General features: G+C 46.6%; 1 protein-coding gene across 1 annotated transcript in view; it reads left to right on the top strand.

The window, feature by feature from the left end:
• LOC134341098 (plectin-like) overlaps window positions 1–14,085 on the top strand; it is a gene marked incomplete at its 5' end in the record, with an annotated part of 80,607 nt that overhangs the window by 56,289 nt on the left and 10,233 nt on the right. Inside the window, 3 exons of the mRNA XM_063038848.1 lie at window positions 2,579–2,708; window positions 7,827–7,908; window positions 12,686–12,800. Coding sequence (XP_062894918.1) covers window positions 2,579–2,708; window positions 7,827–7,908; window positions 12,686–12,800 — 327 coding nt within the window. The remainder of the gene's footprint in view (window positions 1–2,578; window positions 2,709–7,826; window positions 7,909–12,685; window positions 12,801–14,085) is intronic.

The following is a 14,085-nucleotide window of genomic DNA, read 5'->3' as shown; positions in this document are numbered from 1 at the left end:
CATAGAAACATAGAAACATAGAAAATAGGTGCAGGAGTAGGCCATTCGGCCCTTCGAGCCTGCACCACCATTTATTATGATTATGGCTGATCATCCAACTCAGAACCCCGCCCCAGCCTTCCCTCCATACCCCCTGACCCCCATAGCCACAAGGGCCATATCTAACTCCCTCTTAAATATAGCCAATGAACTGGCCTCAACTGTTTCCTGTGGCAGAGAATTCCACAGATTCACCACTCTCTGTATGAAGAAGTTTTTCCTAATCTCGGTCCTAAAAGGCTTCCCCTCTATCCTCAAACTGTGGCCCCTCGTTCTGGACTTCCCCAACATCGGGAACAATCTTCCTGCATCTAGCCTGCCCAATCCCTTTAGGATCTTATACGTTTCAATCAGATCCCCCCTCAATCTTCTAAATTCCAACGAGTACAAGCCTAGTTCATCCAGTCTTTCTTCATATGAAAGTCCTGCCATCCCAGGAATCAATCTGGTGAACCTTCTTTGTACTCCCTCTATGGCAAGGATGTCTTTCCTCAGATTAGGGGACCAAAACTGCACACAATACTCCAGGTGTGGTCTCACCAAGGCCTTGTACAACTGCAGTAGTACCTCCCTGCTCCTGTACTCGAATCCTCTTGCTATAAATGCCAGCATACCATTCGCCTTTTTCACCGCCTGCTGTACCTGCATGCCCACTTTCAATGACTGGTGTATAATGACACCCAGGTCTCGTTGCACCTCCCCTTTTCCTAATCGGCCACCTTTTCCAAAAGCTCCCTCTGGAAAGTTCTATAGGGCTATTTAAACAAAAACCACGCCATCTTCAAAGTTTCTTTCCCCAGGAAATTAGTCTGATCAACCATTCTCAATATCCCCTCACCACCCCCATCTATAACTCCAGTCACTGCACTGTAAACACTTTAATGCTGTTTACATTGCAAATACATGCCGATATTTATATATTTATGCACATCTTATTCCAGATCCATACTTTAACCTCTAATCTATTTTTATATAATTCATGATTCTTTATTATTGTTGAATGTTGTTGTTTTTCGTTGCATGTCGCACCAAACTGCCACAGAAAATTCCTAATATGTGGAAATGCATATGGTGAATTAAGTACAAGGCATTTATCAGATTGCACCTGGGGCATTATGAGCAGTTTTGGGTCTCTTATCGAAAGAAGGATGTCCTGGTATAAGATCATGAACATAGGAGCAGAATTATGCCATTCGGCCCATCAATTCAGCTCTACAATTCTATCATTGCTGATTTATTATCCTTCTCAACCCCATTCTCCTGCCTTCTCCCCATAACCTTTGACACCCTTACCAATCAACCTCTACTTTAAATATAGCCAATACGAGAGTCCTCCTCCAATCAACTTTGGCCAGCTCCTTTTTAATGCCTCTGCAATTTCCTTTACTCCACTATAATATCAATACATCTGACTTTACCTTCTCAAACTGCAGGGTGAATCCTATCATATCTTGATCACCGACACCTATGGGTTCCTTTACCTTAAGCTCACTAATCAAATCTGGTTCATTACACAACACCCAATCCAGAATTGCCTTTCCCCTCGTGGGCTCAACCACAAACTACTCTAAAAAGCTATCTCATAGGATTTCTACAAATTCCCTCTCTTGGGATCCACCGCCAATCTTATCTTCCCAATCTAGCTACATATTGAAATCCCCCATGACTATTGTAATATTGCCCATTTAACATGCCTTTTCTATCTCCCGTTGTAATATATAACCCACATACAGGCCCGTATATAATTCCCATTAGGGTCTGCTTATTCTCACTGCTTTTTAACTCTACCCACGAGGACTCTACATCTTCTGATCCTATGTCACCTCCCTCTGAGAATTTGATTTTACTTTTTACCAACAGAGTCACGCAACCCCCTCTGTATTTCCTTTGGATACAATGTGTATCCTTGTATTGGCATTGGAGAGGATCCAGAGGGAGTTCACGAGAATGATCCTGGGAATGAAAGGGTCAACATATGAGAAGTGTTTCATGGCTCTGGGCCTGTACTCGATGGAGTTTAGAAGAATAAAGGGGATTCTATTGAAACTTTTCAAATATTGAAAGGCCTAGGTAGAGTGGACATGGAGAGGATGTTTCTTGTAGTGGGGGAGTCTACTACCAGAAGGCACAGCCTCGGGATAGAGGGACATCCGTTTAGGAGGGATTTCTTTAGCCAGGGAGTGGTGAATCTGTGGAATTCATCACCACAGGTAGCCGTGGAAGCCAAATCATTGAGTATATTTAAAGCAGAAATTGGTAAGTGCTTGATTAGTCAGTGCATCAAAGGTTACAGGGTAAGGCAGGTTAATGGGGTTTGAGCGGGATATAAATCACCCATGATGGAATGGGAGAACAGAGTTGATGGGCCCAATGGCCTATTTCTGCTATCATGTCTAATAGGGTTATTGTATTAAGTGGATGGAAGATGTAGTCGCAGCCATTCGAGTTGCTGGACCTGTGAGCCTGATCTCACAGTGATAACGTGAATTGGATGTACAATATGTTCCCAGTGCAACAACATTTTCCCTCCTTTGCACAGGTGGAGAAGCCCAACGACCTCGAACCAGAATACAACATCATCTTTGTTGGGAATGCGAGCGTTGGAAAAACATCCTTCATCCAGAATTTCTGTGAGGGTCACTTCCAGCCAGGCCTCTCTTCCACTATAGGTATGACGACATTGTTCAATGCAAGTGACAGATTAAAACTAATTCAGGGAGTGGGAGCATAACTTGAAGGTAATTGGAGAGAAGTTTAGTGGTGGGGGGGTATGTCAGAGGTAACATTTTTACACAGAGTGGTGAATACATGGATCACCCCACCAGGGGTGTAGAGGCAGGTACATCAGGGGCATTAAAAAAATTTCTAGGGAGGCACATCCATGGTAGAAAAATGGAGTGCTATGTGGGAAGGAAGGGGTAAATTGATCTTGGGGTGAAAACATCAGCACAACATTGTGGGCCGAAGGGCCTGTACTGTCCGTTTATTTATTAACTTACTGTATTTAGAGATTCCGGCCCTTTGAGCCATGGTGCTAGCAGCTCACCGATTTAACCCGAGCCTAATCACAGGACAATTTACAATGACCAATTAACCTACTAACCGGTACGTCTTTGGACTGTGGGAGGAAACTGGAGCACCCGGAGGAAACCCATGTATTCTACGGGGAGAACGTACACGCTCCTTACGGATGATGTCGGAGTGGAACTCCGTACTCCAACACACCAATCTGTAATAGTTTCGTACCAAGTGCTTCGCTACTGTTTCCCCATCTTCTATGCTCTGTTTGTTGCATAGACACAGTCTGTCGGGAGAAACCCCGTGGTGTAGGCCTGCCCTGGATGAGCCCAGCAATCAGGTTAAACGACTCGAGGTACTCTTTCATCAAATGCCAAGTTAGAGAGGTATTCTGTTCATACTTACCCCCCAAGCGTGCAGGTACACTCAGTGGCCACTTTATTAGGTACCCCTGTGCACCTGCTCACTAGTATAAATATCTAATCAGCCAATCATGTGGCAGCAACTCAATTCATAAAAGAATGAAGACATGGTCAAGAGGTTCAGTTGTTGTTCAGACCAATAGGGAAGAAATGTGATCTGACTGACTATGACCATGGACTGATTGTTGGTGCCAGATAGGGTGGTTTGAGTATCTCAGAAACTGCAGATCTCCTGGTTTTTTTCACACACAACAGTCTCTAGTGTTTACAGAGAATGGTGTGAAAAACAAAAACCATCCAGTGAGTGGTAGTTCTATGGGCAAAAACACCTTGTTAATGAGAGAGGTCAGTGGACAATGGCCAGACTAGTTCAAACTGACAGTAACTCAAATAGTCACGAACATATGTTCAGTGGCCACTTCATTAAGTTCAAGTTCAAGTTTGATTGTCAATCAACCATACATGAATACCCATGAATACAGCCAAACAAACAGCGTTACTCTGGGGCCAAGGTGCAAAACACAGTACCCACAGTCACACACAGTACATACAGTACCTGTAGTGCATAAGATAGCAGTTAAACACAGTCACACAAAAAATAGTCCCAAGTCCCTAAGTCCATGAATGGTGCAGCAGTCTGCAGCTGAAAAATACAACTTGTCTTCTGCCGAGCACCGATGGCAGAATGGATGGTGAGCAACACCCACTGCAGAACCAACTCCAGTGCCTCCCTCCTGGGCTGCTGAGAAGGGGTGACACTGAGGCTTGAGGCCTAGTCCCAGCTACAACTGAAGCCATGCAGCTCCCCCACCGTTCAACAATAAACCAATGAACTGGACTTGCAGCACCCCATGCCACCAATGTCCAACAGAGTCTTGCAATCACAAGAAAACTGACTAAGACAGTAACCACTGTGTGTATATTTACCTTGCTTATAATGCTGTTTATTTTCAGTGATGTTTCCCATCAAACCATGACGGTTTACAGGCTCACTGCTCCAACAATCAGCTGTGGAAAAGGATTCCACTATATTACACCTCAGTGTTTCTACAGGTTACTCCCGACTGGTTTTGTATTAGACACTTTCATCCTAGGGCTTTCCAGCAACAGGGGCTATCTCTGCATCAAGGGACAGGAACCCAGCCTCCACACTATTTTCACAAAGTTCTAAAGAAGAAATGAGTGCTGAATTATAACACAAAGAGAGAGAAAACAGAAGCAGAGAGAGTGAGCTTACCTTAATCTGGAGCACAGTGAAGTATCACAGCCACTTTAAGCTCCCCTTGTGTCACAAACGGCCCCTGGGACAGTGAACACAATACATCATGGACACAGCACTGGGGCAGGGGGACACACTATTGCAGATACAGCACTGGGACGGGGGACACACTGTTTTGCAAACACAGCACTGGGACAGGGGGGCACTGTATCATAGGCAGGCCCCTGGGACAGTGAACACACTGTATCGTAGGCACAGTACTGGGTCAGAGGAACACACTGTATCACAGACACCACACTGGGTCAAAGAGACATAGTATCTCAGAGAGAACACTGGGACGGGGGGACACACTGTATCTCAGACAACGCACCGGGACAGGGGGTCACACTGTATCGCAGACATAGCACCGGGACAGGGGGTCACACTGTATCGCAGACACAGCACTGGGATGGGAGACACACTGTATCTCAGACACAGCACTGGGACAGGGGGACACACTGTATCTCAGACACAGCACTGGGACAGGGGGTCACACTGTATCGCAGACACAGCACTGGGACGGGGGGGACACTGTATCTCAGACACAGCACTGGGACGGGGGTCACACTGTATCGCAGACACAGCACTGGGATGGGGGGGACACTGTATCTCAGACACAGCACTGGGACGGGGGACACACTGTATCTCAGACACAGCGCTGGGACAGGGGGACACACTGTATCTCAGACACAGCAGTGGTTCATGGGGACACACTATATCCCAGACAGAGCACTGGATCAAAGACATGCATAATATCTCAGACACAGCACTAAGGCAGGAGACACATTGTATAAGACCATAAGACCATAAGATACAGGAGCAGAAGTAGGCCATTTGGCCCATCAAGTCTGCTCTGCCACTCAATCATGGGCTGATCCAATTCTTCCAGTCATCCCCACTCCCCTGCCTTCTCCCCATACCCTTTGATGCCCTGGCTAATCAAGAACCTATCTATCTCTGCCTTAAATATACCCAATGACTTGGCCTCCACAGCCGCTCGTGACAACAAATTCCACATATTTACCACCTTCTGACTAAAGTAATTTCTCTGCATCTCTGTTCTAAATGGACGTCCTACAATCCTGAAGCCGTGCCCTCTTGTCCTAGACTCCCCTACTATGGGAAATAACTTTGTCATATCTAATCTGTTCAGGCCTTTTAACATTCAGAATGTTTCTATGAGATCCCCCCTCATTCTCCTGAACTCCAGGCAATACAGCCCAAGAGTTGCCAGATATTCCTCATACGGTAACCCTTTCATTCCTGGAATCATTCTTGTGAATCTTCTCTGAACCCTCTCCAATGTCAGTATATCCTTTCTAAAATAAGGAGCACAAAACTGCACACAATACTCCAAGTGTGGTCTCACGAGTGCCTTATAGAGCCTCAACACCACATCCCTGCTCTTATATTCTATACATCTAGAAATGAATGCCAGCATTGCATTCGCCTTCTTCACTACCGACTCAACATAAATGTTAACCTTTAGGGTATCCTGCATAGGGTCTTCCAAGTCCCTTTGCATCTCTGCATTTTGTATTCTCTCCCCATCTAAATAATAGTCTGCCCATTTATTTCTTCCACCAAAGTGAATGACTATACACTTTCCAACATTGTATTTCATTTGCCACTTCTTTGCCCATTCCCCTAAACTATCTGAGTCTCTCTGCAGGCTCTCTGTTTCCTCAACACTACCCGCTCCTCCACCCATCTTCTGTATAATCGGCAAATTTAGCCACAAATCCATTAATACCATAGTCCAAATCATTGACATACATCATAAAAAGCAGCAGTCCCAACACCGACCCCTGAGGAACTCCACTGGTAACCGGAAGCCAGACAGAATAGGATCCCTTTATTCCCACTCTCTGTTTTCTGCTGATCAGCCAATGCTCCACCCTTGCTAGTAACTTCCCTGTAATTCCATGGGCTCTTATCTTGCTAAGTAGCCTCATCTGTGGTACCTTGTCAAAGGCCTTCTGAAAATTCAAGTACACCACACCTACTGCATCTCCTTTGTCTACTCTGTTTGTAATTTCCTCAAAGAATTGCAGTAGGTTAGTCAGGCAGGATTTTCCTTTCAGGAAACCATGCTGGCTTTGGCCTACCTTGTCATGTGCCTCCAAGTATTCCGTAATCTCATCCCTAACCATTGGTTCCAACAACTTCCCAACTACTGATGTCAGGCTAACAGGTCTATAGTTTTCTTACTGCTGCCTCCCACCCTTCTTAAATAGCAGAGTAACATTTGCAATTTTCCAGTCATCCGGTACAACACCAGAATCTATTGATTCTTGAAAGATCATCGTTAATGCCTCCGCAATCTCTCCAGCTACTTCCTTCAGAACCCGAGGGTGTATTCCATCAGGACCAGGAGATTTATCCACCCTCAGACCATTAAGCTTCCTGAGCACCTTCTCAGTCGTATCTCAGACACAGCACAAGTCAGAGGGACACACTGTATCACAGACATAGCACTGGGATAGGGAGACACACTATCTCAGATGTTACACTGGGACAGGAAGACACACTGTATCCCAGACGCTGCACTGGGACAGGGGGACACACTGTATCACAGACACAGCAGTGGAACAGGGGGACACACTGTATCCCAGACGCTGCTCTGGGACAGGGGGACACACTGTATCCCAGACGCTGCTCTGGGACAGGGGGAAACACTGTATCCCAGACGCTGCTCTGGGACGGGGGGGGGGACACTGTATCGTAGACACAGCTCTGGGTCAGGGGGATACACTATCCCAGACTCAGCACTGTGTTACACAAAGAGTTCCTGACACACAGCCAAACTGAATCTTTTCTCAAAGCACATTGCAGTTGTTCTTATCAGGACAGGACAGGAAGAGTTTATTGGATTGGATGCTGTGTGTTGTACTGGGCAGGTATCAGTGTGGCTAGATTTGAAGCCTGTATGTTCTAACCCACAGTTAACAGCGGGTCACTGGCTCTATGAGAGAGGTGAGTCTGTAGTGAAATCACATCCTGTTGTTAGAGTTCTTCCTACAGTACAGGGTGTGTGAAGCTGTCATCACCCTTTATCACCCCATTAATCTGCTCTCCCATTATTGCAGGAGTGGACTTTCGAGTGAAGAGCCTAAATGTGGAGAACAGATATATCGCCCTAAAGGTGTGGGACACAGCAGGGCAGGAGCGGTAAGTGGGAGCTTCAACTGGAGTCATTGGTCATGGCAAAATGCAAATACTGAGCAGGTAAGAGTGTTGCTGACAGGTAGAGAAAGAGATTGGAAGAAGGTGAGAGAGGGAAAGGTGAGAGGGGTAATTTCAAAGGAGATGTGAAGGACAAGTTTTTTTTTGTTCCGAGAGTGGTGGGTGCCCAGAATGCATTGCCCTGGGGTGGAGGTAGAGGCAGAAATATGAGAGATTTTTAAGAGATGTTTAGATAGGCACATGAACGTGAGGGAAATAGAGGAATATGGACATTGTGTGGGCATGCGGGATTAGTTTAGTTGGCCATTTGATTACTAATTTAGTTGGTGCAGCACAGCACTGTGGGCCTGTTCCTGTGCTGTACTGTTCTATGTTCTGTGAAAGCAATGGGAGATGACAGGGGCATCGATAGAGGCTCACGCGGTCGGTAGTAAAGATATTGGTGTGCATTGAAGGTGGAAGAAAGGGAAAGAGAAGGAGGTCCGGTGGGATCATCTACTGCACTCGGTACTCCTGATGCCTGAGGTAGACTGGGGGACCACTTTCTCGAAAACCCAGTGGCCACCCATTTTAACTTGACTTCCCATTCCATCATGTCAGTCTATTGCCTCCTCTACAGCCATGATGAGGTCATTCTCTGGTGGGAGTAGCAACACCTCATATTCCATCAGAGTAGCCTCCCACATGATGGCAGGAACATCGATTTTTCCTGCTGGTAATTTCTCCCCCCTCCTACTAATCTCTTTTTCCATTCTCCATTCTGACTTCCCTCTTACCCCTTCTCTTCTCCTCACCTACCCATCAGTTCCCTCTGGTTCCCCTCCTCCTTCCCTTTCTCCCATGGTCTATTCCCCTCTCCAATCAGATTCCTGCTTCTTCAGCCTTTCATCTCTTCCACCTATCCCCTTCCAGCTTTTCACTTCGTCCCTTCCCCCCACTCTCCCCATCGCCTCGTTCACCTATCACCAACCAGCTTGTACTCCTTCCTCTCCTCTTATTGTGGCCTTTTCCCTCTTCCATTTCAGTTCTGATGAAGGGTCTTGGCCCAAAATGGTGACTGTTTATTCTCCTCCATTGATGCTACCTGACCTGCTGAGTTGCTCCAGAATTTTGTGTGTTTCTCTGAATGACCCTTGCTCTTGTTGTATCAGACTCCTTTCTCAATTTTTGGCCCCATGCGCCTTCCAGGTGAATGGCGTTGTGGGGAGTAGAGCTCCCTCTGATCATGTGATTGCCCTCCCAACCAAAAGGCATCAACTGTCGTTGTTCACACACTGCTGTGCATAATTTCGACTGTTTGTACAAATCAGAGGCTGCGTTGAGCAGAACAGAGCTGGGAGTGCTGAGCCAGCTGACTGGGGCAGTAAAGCCACCCACCAGCCGCTTTCCTGAACCTGCTCACTAGCTGTCTCAGCAGTTTGTATGTTCTTCACCCATCCCCTGTTGCTGCTCACACACAAAATGCTCATCACACGTAGGCTAGTATGAAACGCTGACCTAAAAACGTCCCAGGAGGCTCGATGTGAAACTTAAAACACTAACAAGCTTCCACAGATGTTGGTGGCCTCTGAGGGTCGAGGTCAACCATGGGTGATGTGTCCCAGCTGTCTACGTTCAATCAATGTGCAAGCCAGGCCAGTGCGACATGGAGAACAAGCTGTTGCCCAAGTGGCAGGCTCCCCGACTCCACACAGCTGAGGAACCCATTGGAACGGCAGAGGCCGATGCATTTTGGCACGCAGGAAGTGCCAGTCAGCAGTGATCTCAATGCCGGACTGCCTTAGGGACTCCAGCTCTGGATTTTTTCTCTCGGAGTTTACCCTGAAGCTTTTCCCATGAGTGGGTATAGGTGCAAGGCAGTGGAAATTTGAGGTCAGAGTTTTCCTTCTCCAAGATGAGCTGCCAACCGCAGCTGACGAGCCCCATTTTCCCCTTCTCCTATCAGTAGAAATGGATCCATCAGGCTTGGTAGTCAAGCCACACGTGAAGGCTAAGAGCTGGACTTGGTTGTTAGAGGCTGTTTGACAACACTGGGAGCACTTAATCAAGGCAGAGTACAAAGTAAACGGCAGGATACTTGGTAGTGTGGAGGAGCAGAGGGATCTGGGGGTACATGTCCACAGATCCCTGAAAGTTGCCTCACAGGTGGATAGGGTAGTTAAGAAAGCTTATGGGGTGTTAGCTTTCATAAGTCGAGGGATAGAGTTTAAGAGTCACGAGGTAATGTTGCAGCTCTATAAAACTCTGGTTAGGCCACACTTGGAGTACTGTGTCCAGTTCTGGTCGCCTCACTATAGGAAGGATGTGGAAGCATTGGAAAGGGTACAGAGGAGATTTACCAGGATGCTGACTGGTTTAGAAAGTATGCATTATGATCAGAGATTAAGGGAGCTAGGGCTTTACTCTTTGGAGAGAAGGAGGATGAGAGGAGACATGATAGAGGTGTACAAGATATTAAGGGGAATAGATAGAGTGTACAGCTAGTGCCTCTTCCCCAGGGCACCACTGCTCAATACAAGAGGACATGGCTTTAAGGTAAGTGGTGGGAAGCTCAAGGGGGATATTAGAGGAAGGTTTTTTACTCAGAGAGTGGTTGGTGCGTGGAATGCCCTGCCTGAGTCAGTGGTGGAGGCAGATACACTAGTGAAGTTTAAGAGACTACTGGACAGGTATATGGAGGAATTTAAGGTGGGGGGGTTATATGGGAGGAAGGGTTTTAAGGTTCGGCACAACATTGTGGGCCGAAGAGCCTGTAATGTGCTGTACTATTCTATGTTCTATGTTAATCCTGTTACCACCCCCAGGCTATGGCAACATTAGGAAAGTATCCTGACTCATTGCATCAAGGTCTCAACCCGAAACACGACTGCTTATTCCCCACCATAGATGCTGCCTGATCTGCTGAGTTCCTCTAGCATTTAGTGTCTGTTGCTCTGGATTTCCAGTGTCTGCATAATCTCTGGTGGTCTTATTTAACACATTAAAATAGCTCCTCGCATCTTAAAGATAAGGTGAATTTCCCAAGAACCAAACTTCCTTTTGCTGTAACTTTCCACACTCTAGGCAATTTGGAGCAATTTTCCCTCTTAATCTCTGATCTTCGCTGCTTCAGAGTTAAAAATTATCCATGATGGAGAGGGTCCAGAGGAGGTTGACCAGAATGATCTCGGGAATGAAAGGGTTAATATATGAGAAATACGAGAGGTAGAAGAGGAGAAGAGGTTAACTAAGACAGCTGGCCTGGCCAAACAAGGGACTTGGACCCGGTGGGAAAGTGTTGAACAACGACACCTATCTTGGAATGTTCTGTGGCAGATGGAACCGCTCCGTATTTCTTTTCTATGCAGAGCAGCGTACGATCTGCTCCCAACACCTGCCAACCTCAGCACCTGGTATGAAGATAAGACAGACAGGTGTGCTGCTTGTGGCGAGAAGGGAACACTTCAACATATCTTGAGTGCATGCAGAGTCAATCTTTCCAGCGGCATGTACACTTGGAGACATAACAACGTTCTCAAAGTTGTAACAGAAGCGGTTGAGCTGAGAGTACTGCAGCACAACTTATCTCATGCCCCATGCTGCACAGAACATCGCATATCATTTGTGAAAGAAGGCTCGAAGTCAAGGGTGTACAGCATAGGCTCACGATCAAGCATACTTTCTTCAGCCAATGATTGGTGTGTCAAGGCTGACCTGGACGGGAAAGGCAGTTTCCCGGAGCAAATAGCTTTACAATATTGCGTCCAGATATAATCGTATGGTCTGACAGCAGTAGAGAAGCGGTTATTGGTGAACTCACAGTCCCCTGGGAAGACAACATCGATGAAGCCCATGAGCGCAAGTTAACCAAGTATGCAGAGTTGAGATCAGGGTGCAGAGATAGAGGGTGGAAGGTCTCATGCCATCCATTTGAAGTAGGCTGCCGTGGGTTTATTGCATTCACTTTCCAGAAGTGGCTGCGTGACCTTGGCTTCACTAGAAGAGAGATCAAGTCAACCAGCAGGGCTGTAGCTGAGGCAGCAGAGAAAGGATCAGCACGGGTGTGGACCAAGTATGTCCAGAGGGGCAGATAGTCAGACAGTGTATACATACCTTGCAAACCCTTCAGTAGTTGCATAGACACCTGAAGAGTGGACTATCTGTTGAATGGAAGTGACCAACAACTCTGATAGAGGCAGATGCCAAGTTTTTAAGCTCACCAGTGGGAGGTGGTGCTTTAGCACTGCTGGCCCACCACCTCGAGGGAGTCTTGATCATAAGCGGGCCGAAACTCCTGAAGACAGGTGGCAGATCAACTGATGATCCCACTGGTGATAGCGCAGGACAGTTAACATCTTAGTCCATGTGTATTTTGTAACTCATGAGGAGCATTTGATGGCTCCAGGCCTGTACTCACTAGAGTTAGAACAATGAGGGGGGATCTCATTGAAACCTCCTGAATATTGAAAAACCTCAATAGGGTGGATGTGGAGAGGATGTTTCCTATAGTGGGTGAGTCTCGGACCAAAGGATACAACCTCAGGATGGAGGGACGTCCATTTAGAACAGAGATGAAGTGGAGTTTGATAGGTTCCTGATTAGTCAGAGTGCCAAGGGTTACGGGGAGAAGACAGGAGAATGGGGTTAAGGGGGAGAATAAATGAGTCATGGTGCAGAGCAGACACAATGGGCCGAATTCTGTTCCTGTGTCTTATGGTCTCACGCTCTAATGGGAGGTGTGGTCCCTGCTCCTTTCTGATGTCATTTTACCATCGTCTGGTAGGTTCCGCAGTATGACTAAACAGTTCTTCAGGAAAGCCGATGGCGTGGTTGTGATGTACGACATTACGTCCACGAGCTCGTTCACTGAAGTGCACTACTGGCTGTCTTGTGTCAAGGTAAGGAACGCTGTCCCTTCCCTTCCCTGCTTAAAATAACATGCTGGAGCCCCAAGCAGGTCTTAAAGATGCAAGGGACACAGACATCCTCTTGTGCTAGCTGAGCTGTCAGAATATTGATTCAACTTTAATTCAAACAAGTGTGAGGTGCTGCAATTTGGGAGGACAAACCACACTATGTCTTACACAGTGAATGGTAAGGATACTGAGGACTGCAGAGGAGCAGAGGGGTCTGGGAATACAGATCTATAATTCCCTGAAAGTGACATCACAGTAGATAGGGTTACGAAGAGAGCTTTTGGCACATTGGCCTTCAGAAATCAATGTACTGAGTACAGGAGATGGGATGTTAGACCAATGTCTTATATGAGGCCTAACTTGGAGCATTGCGTGCTGTTTTGGTCACCTACCTTCAGGACAGATGTAAATGTAGCCCCCGGTAGGCCTCAGGCTCGCTCAGCTCACTTCCGTCTAGGGGGAGCAGCCTTCGGCCCCGCCAAACTGGGTGATCAAGTTTGTGTGGATGCTGTGTGATGTACCCCACCCCGCCAAATAACAGACAATACACCATATGTGATTAAATGATTACACTTTATAGATCTTACTAGAACTAGGTAATTAATAGAGATAAAATATAAAAGGAAAGTAAAAGGCGCCAAACTTATCAAAGTTCAACCACTTCGTGCACAACAGTTGGAGCTCAGTTAATGGAGTCTTCTTTCCATCAGTCAATCCCCTCCGACCTCTTTGACCAGCTGCCTGGGACCAACCACAGTGGTCAACCAGATGCTCCGCATGAGTCTGTCTTCATCTCCTCCCCTCGCCGAAGACCCTGGGCCTCGGACTCCCGCTCGGGGTCCATTCTGTCACCCAGCTTACAGCATCGCATCTCCTCTCTCTGTCCCCATCGCGCCTTCTGCCCCAAAGCTCGCAAAAACAATAGCTTACAGACACACAAGAAAGAATATCATCTATCCCAATTGGTTCGTTTGCGCTCTTACCAATAATATAACCCAAACAAGCAGAGAGAAAGAGAGAACTTACATTGCAGTTATTATTACAGAAAAGCCATCTTAACTTTAACATAACAAAGAAGCCATTTTGTTAGCCTTCGCAGTAACATAAAAGAAGAAACCTCTTACATAAATAAAATTAGAAGAGTGCAGAGAAGATTTACAAGGATGTTGCCGGGACTTGAGGACCTGAGTTATAGGGAAAGGTTGAATAGGTTAGGAACTAATCAAGGGAACGTAGGAGAATAAGAAGAAATTTGATAGAGGTACAT

The sequence above is a fragment of the Mobula hypostoma genome (genome assembly GCF_963921235.1).
Source record: "Mobula hypostoma chromosome 3 unlocalized genomic scaffold, sMobHyp1.1 SUPER_3_unloc_1, whole genome shotgun sequence".
In the NCBI taxonomy this organism is placed as follows: Eukaryota; Metazoa; Chordata; class Chondrichthyes; order Myliobatiformes; family Myliobatidae; genus Mobula; species Mobula hypostoma.
This window is presented reverse-complemented; position numbering and strand designations above follow the sequence as displayed.